The 6,171-nt window shown below is 30.9% G+C and overlaps 1 protein-coding gene and 1 long non-coding RNA gene across 2 annotated transcripts; one reads left to right on the top strand and one right to left on the bottom strand.

Annotated features, from left to right (window-relative positions):
- Positions 1 to 1,548: 1,548 nt before the first annotated feature.
- Positions 1,549 to 2,661, bottom strand: LOC128863712 (long-chain-fatty-acid--CoA ligase 5-like). Its single transcript, XM_054103008.1, has 5 exons — positions 2,553 to 2,661; positions 2,368 to 2,477; positions 2,107 to 2,259; positions 1,863 to 2,028; positions 1,549 to 1,757 (listed from the first exon to the last, which is right to left on the bottom strand). The coding sequence occupies exons 2-4, from the start codon at positions 2,430 to 2,432 to the stop codon at positions 2,016 to 2,018; spliced, it is 231 nt and encodes a 76-aa protein (XP_053958983.1). The 5' UTR covers positions 2,433 to 2,477; positions 2,553 to 2,661; the 3' UTR covers positions 1,549 to 1,757; positions 1,863 to 2,015.
- Positions 2,662 to 2,953: 292 nt separating this feature from the next.
- LOC128863753 (uncharacterized) lies at positions 2,954 to 4,014 on the top strand. Its single transcript, XR_008454625.1, has 4 exons — positions 2,954 to 3,026; positions 3,102 to 3,203; positions 3,261 to 3,717; positions 3,791 to 4,014. It is a non-coding gene; the product is annotated as an uncharacterized LOC128863753 (long non-coding RNA).
- Positions 4,015 to 6,171: the final 2,157 nt, after the last annotated feature.

Here is a 6,171-nt window from a genome sequence, read left to right as displayed (position 1 = left end):
CCCTGCTCTGGCGGGGCTAAGATCTAGGCATCTTGGCTCCTACTTCTTTGCCACGCCTGCTGATATAGCTGGCGCTGACATTAAAAATCTGATGAATTTCATCAGCAGCATAAAGCGGTCGACGCAAACATAGTCATCGTTCGTGATCCGCACGCTCCTAACCATCCCAGCACCACCTCTCCCCGCCCTCTCCCTGAATCCCATCGGTCTTTCTCTCCCGCCTCACCCCTTCATAATGGTATCACAAAGGACGAATCTTTCTTCGTCCAAGTGTGCCTATTCCCTGGGAACCATTCCAACCTAAGCTAAACCTATATTCTGGCAGAAATTTTGTGAAAAAAAAATTTCAGAAATGTCATAAAATATTATCGAATAATTATTTTCAGTTCCTAAAAGCAAGAAACAGTGCTTGCCCTGCAAACCAACTACCTGCTATTTATACTGCTAACTTGTGGGTATCGTTCACCTGTGAAGTTGTGAGCTTTGTAGTAATTTTATATTCTACGCCGTGCAATTGCTACCTACTTCCAGTCTATACGTGTGATGATTTTATTCGCTCGCACTAACAGAAATTTCTCAATACTGCTGTGCTGCTCTAATTGACATTCAAGTTGTGAATGATGTGGGTAACATGTAGTGAACAAAACCTTCTGAACTCATGAATGTTGTTGTTAACATGTAGTGAACAGAATTTCATGAACTAGTGAATTTCGTTGTTAACATGTAGTGAACAGAATCTTTTGGGCCGGTGAATGTTATTGTTAACATGTAGTGAACAGAATCTTTTGGACTGGTGAATTTCATTGTGAACATGTAGTTAACAGAATTTCATAGACTAGTGAATTTCGTTGTTAACATGTAGCTAACAGAATCTGATGAATAAGTGAATTTCGTTGTTAACATATAGTTAACAGAATCTCTTCAACTGGGTAATTTTGTAGGTAATACTTACGGATCCTATATACAATAATCCTTCAAAATTACTGAAACAAATGGTTATTTATTGAATATTATTTATTTAATGAATTATTTTAATATTTATTTAATTAATTTTTAGTTTCTAAAGAAAATTAATACAATATACAATAATTTTTTTAGTATGTTCTATTTATGTACAGCTATTTATATTAATTTACTATTTACATTATAAAATTACGTTAAGTTTTAGATATTTATTTTAATATTTACATTGTAAAATTAGGTTTGGTGTTAGACAAATTTTAGTTTTAGTTATTTATATACATGAATTAGTTTAGTTTTTAGAAAAGTTTACGTTTTAGTTTTAATGTACATAAATTAGTATAATATTTACATTCTTAAATTAGGTTTTGGTGTTAGACAAATTTTAGTTTTAGTTATTTATATACATTAATTAGTTTAGTTATTAGAAAAGTTTACGTTTTAGTTTTTATGTACATAAATTAGTATAATATTTACATTTGATTACTCTTTTCTAATAAAATTTTATTTAGTACCTGAAGAATAGTTTTGGCTAAAATGGTAATAGTTTGCTTTTATGCCGGTATTTAAAATATCTATTTTACAGAAATTTAAATTGATGCCTAATTAAATAAATAGCAATTTAATGTTTTTTCTATTTTCGCATAAAGTTTAAAATTGTTCGCATTTTACTTCTAACTCCTCTACGGGGTTTCTCGCACTGTTTTGTTCAATTGTGGCCGCTTCGCTTTGAATGTTGGTGTGAGTAGTCCATTTTGTACCGAAAACGGATCGGGATGCAAATATATATCCTTGACCTGGTATATAAATACAAAATTTGTAATTATTATTAATTTTAAATTATGATATTATTACCACGTCATACGTTACTAGTATAAGCAGATATGCACTGGGCTACTTACCTGTTCGAAGGATTTCAGTCCGCTCTGCTTACCCCAATTCAGCATGAGTTCTTTTACTTGTGGATTATTGCATGCATAGCACCGAAAGTGTGCCCTTGACGCGATTGTCGTTCGCCCACTGCTTGAGAACATCCACATCAGGCACGACGACGGCTATGATGCAGCTCTAAGTGGGCGTTAAGGGTTGTATGTAAATATGGCGTGAACATGAAAAGCTAGAAATTATGTCAAAAAATGGAGTTACCTTAAGGCTCTCTCCGTAAACGTACAATCAATCTTCTCCGGTACAATATATTCGCCCTGGCTTAGCTTCAAAATGTGTTTGCGATGATCGCCCGTGTGGTGCCAGCCTTCAGAGTCAACAGCCTCAGCAGTTTTCTCGGGATCTTTGTAATAACTGCGACGCAAAGGCAGAGAAAGAAATTATCATTCAAGTTAGTTTTAGTCACAGAAATCAAGTTCGCACAGGAAGAAACCATTATTTGCTTAAATTATCAACACCTACCCGTGGAATACGTTAGAACCGCGCACGCACACCTCCCCAGTGTTTTGACTGGCGAAATACTCCATCTCCGGCACATCCACAAGCTGCAAAGGATTTGTGAATACGTTTTTCTGAAAATAAAAATACATTTTATTAGTTTAAATAGATATATAATTCCAAAATTTACCAAAAATTGTTCAACTTACCTTTTTGCTTGGAGATTTTCACAGAATTAATTTTTGTATTTGACATTTGCAACTTGTTTTTTGCTGTCACTTTCGCACTCACTATAGTTAAGTTTAATAAGTATTCACGAAAATTATGAGATAAATATATGTATAACCCATCGAAAATGACAAAAGAATTAAATGTGATTGTGTGGGTATTATTGGAAAAATTTAGTGAATGTGTTGGTAAAATTGGAAAAACTGGTGAACGTTGGTTTGCAGGGTATACCTTTTACCAACACATTCACTCAATTTTTCCAATAATACCCACACAATCACATTTAATTCTTTTGTCATTTTCGATGGGTTATACATATATTTATCTCATAATTTTCGTGAATACTTATTGAACTTAACTATAGTGAGTGCGAAAGTGACAGCAAAAAACAAGTTGCAAATGTCAAATACAAAAATGAATCGAATTTAATTCTGTGAAAATATCCAAGCGAAAAGGTAAGTTGAATAATTTTTATAAAATTTTCCAATTATATATATATTTAAAGTAATAAAATGTATTTTTATTTTCAGAAAAATGTATTTCACAATCAAGAGGATAAAAGAAAAAGATGAACGCGGGAGAATTTGAGGTTTGTTAAGGTGTTGAAGGACTTGGGGTCTTGGGAGGTAGCAGTAAGTAATAATTTTGCTTATTTGCTCCAAAGTAATTAATAATATAAGTGTTTTTAGGATGATTCAGAGAGGACACCTTTATGTTTGCGGGGAAGGGCAGGATGCGTACCTTGCTGCATTTGTATAAAACAACGAAGGATAACAAAAATCGAACGAGTTCCTGTTCGTACTTCGGTCTGTATGAGGAGCTAACGGATGAGATATTTGGCAATGGCAAAATTATCTCATTACGATGCATTTAGAGAGGGACCAGTGCAGATGTTAGACGATGACTCGGAATCACCAATGACATCATCACCGTTGCTGTCCCAATTATCTCAAAATGAGTACTGGTGTACGCAAGGTATACAAGGGATCGAGATATGTATGAATGCACCAAAAGGTTCAGAATAATAAGAGGAATCGATTTAGCCGTGCTTGTCCGTCCGTTCGTTTGTCTGTGGTGGCCGCGTGTACTGTTACTAGAGCTATATTTTTTATGTACATATATAGTGGCACTTAGAGCTGCTAACAGGTATGCCTCTGAACTTTGTCTATTTCATCGATCTCCGGTAATACAATTTTATCTCATTTATTGCATGAACAAGATATTACAGTGTTCTTACTTCGATTAGTTGTATGTTGCAGTCCAGTTTTCATTTCCAAGAAAAAAAGTCGGGAATAACGGATCAGAACTAATTAATCCGTGAATGCTGCTGTGTGGTGGCCATTCATAATCAAATTTACTATTTTTCATTAAAAAAAATTCAATGAAAACAGCCTATTTCATTTTAAATATTTTCATTGAATTTAACTGTTTATATAAAATCAACACAATAAATGTAAATTATTAATTAATTAACTTAATAATAACTAAAATTAATTAAAAAGTTAGTTAAATCTATTTATTTAGTAAATTAAAAATAACAATTATTTATGTAAAATAATTATAATTAAATTTTAAATTTAATAAAATATTTTATTTTTTTTTAATATTTCTACTTAAAAATAAAACCCAATCAAATTTACTATTTTTCATAAAAAATTTAATAAAATAGACTGTTTTCATTTTAAATAAGTTCATTAAATTTAATGAATTAATAAAGTTTAAATAATATAAATAAATTTATAGAATTAATAAATACAAAATAATTACATTTAATTTAAATTATTTATCATAAAAAATTTAGTTAAATAACAAAATAAAATGATTTTTAATAATAAGAAATTTACTAAATAAATAGATTTAACTTTTTTTTTTTCATATTTATTAAATTTTAATATATATTGATAAATAATCCTCTTATTTTTTAATTTAAAAAATTTTTTTTTTCTTAAATAATATATTTTATAATAATAAGACATATACTAAGTTAGATCAATAAATATCTATATGTATATAAATATTTAATTAATTAATAGATGCCACCACAGTTTGTTATAGTTCCATACTAAAAAAAATTATTATAACATACTAAAAAAAATTATTATATATTGTATTAATTTTCTTTAGAAACTAAAAATTAACTAAATAAATATTAAAATGATTCATTAAATAAATAATATTCAATAAATAACCATTTGTATCAGTAATTTTGAAGGATTATTGTATATAGGATCCGTAAGTATTACCTACAAAATTACCCTGTTGAAGAGATTCTGTTAACTATGTGTTAACAACGAAATTCACTTATTCATGAGATTCTGTTAGCTACATGTTAACAACGAAATTCACTAGTTTATGAAATTCTGTTAACTACATGTTAGCAATAACATTCACCAGCCCAAAAGATTCTGTTCACTACATGTTAACAATGAAATTCACTAGTTTATTAAATTCTGTTAACTACATGTTCACAATAACATTCACCAGCCCAAAAGATTCTGCTCACTACATGTTAACAACGAAATTCACTAGTTCATGAAATTCTGTTCACTACATGTTAACAACAACATTCATGAGTTCAGAAGGTTTTGTTCACTACATGTTACCCACATCATTCACAACTTGAATGTCAATTAGAGCAGCACAGCAGTATTGAGAAATTTCTGTTAGTGCGAGCGAATAAAATCATCACACGTATAGACTGGAAGTAGGTAGAAAGTGCACGGCGTAGAATATAAAATTACTACAAAGCTCACAACTTCACAGGTGAACGATACCCACAAGTTAGCAGTATAAATAGCAGGTAGTTGGTTTGCAGGGTACATACTTACATATACATATATAAACTGTCAAAAAATAGATTAATTTTCCATTTGTGAATAATTTTCCATGATTCATGCAACCTCTACACAATAAAAAGGTGATGTTGAAAATTATATTATTGTATATTAAGCAAACTCTCTGACAAGAATAGCAGCAACAAATAAAAAACTTTACGCTTTTGTCGTTGAACATTAAAAAGCCATTTAAAGTAAGTAGTGGAAGAAAATAAAACATAATTGGAGAGAGCAAACAATGAAGTACCGTTCGATAGTGGGACGATGTGCATTTTGAGAGTGCATTACTTGAGAGTGGTGTCTTCTTCTTGATATGCGTAGACATGCTGGAGACGCTAGCGACTGCATTGTAAGAGTAGTACAGATATACTCGTATAAATATTCGTATGCAATGTAGTCGAATAATGCAGTTGAATTGTATGGCGGCATAGAAACAAAGAGGGAATTACATTGAAAGTAAGAGCAAATTATGTGTTATAAATTTTTGTATTTTATATTTAATTATAACTTAATTTATCATTATTATTTCAAAATACTACTTTTTGTGCTTGTGAATTGAAGACTTGATGCTGGGTGTGTAACTTTTCAAGTAATTTCAGACAACAAAGAGCCGGTACTAACATACGAAGGTATAATCGGACACGGAGAGAGTAGTAAATCTAGTCGGATATTTTTTCAATAGCTAGCACATTCGATTGCGGAGACCGCCTTAGGGATGATAAGCAAAGGGCGTGAAATGATAAAAAGATAAAAATGCGATCTTCCT

Source organism: Anastrepha ludens, chromosome 5 (assembly GCF_028408465.1).
Source record: "Anastrepha ludens isolate Willacy chromosome 5, idAnaLude1.1, whole genome shotgun sequence".
Lineage (NCBI taxonomy): Eukaryota > Metazoa > Arthropoda > Insecta > Diptera > Tephritidae > Anastrepha > Anastrepha ludens.
Note: the sequence above shows the minus strand (reverse complement) of the source record. Positions and strands in the feature narration are given on the sequence as shown.

Excerpts from the sequence above, each read along its gene's own strand:
- LOC128863712 (XM_054103008.1), bottom strand. The coding sequence starts at position 2,432 with ATGGAGTATTTCGCCAGTCAAAACACTGGGGAGGTGTGCGTGCGCGGT. Across the intron at positions 2,260-2,367 it reads GGTTCTAACGTATTCCACGG|TTATTACAAAGATCCCGAGA; the intron begins GTAGGTGTTGAT and ends TTTGCGTCGCAG.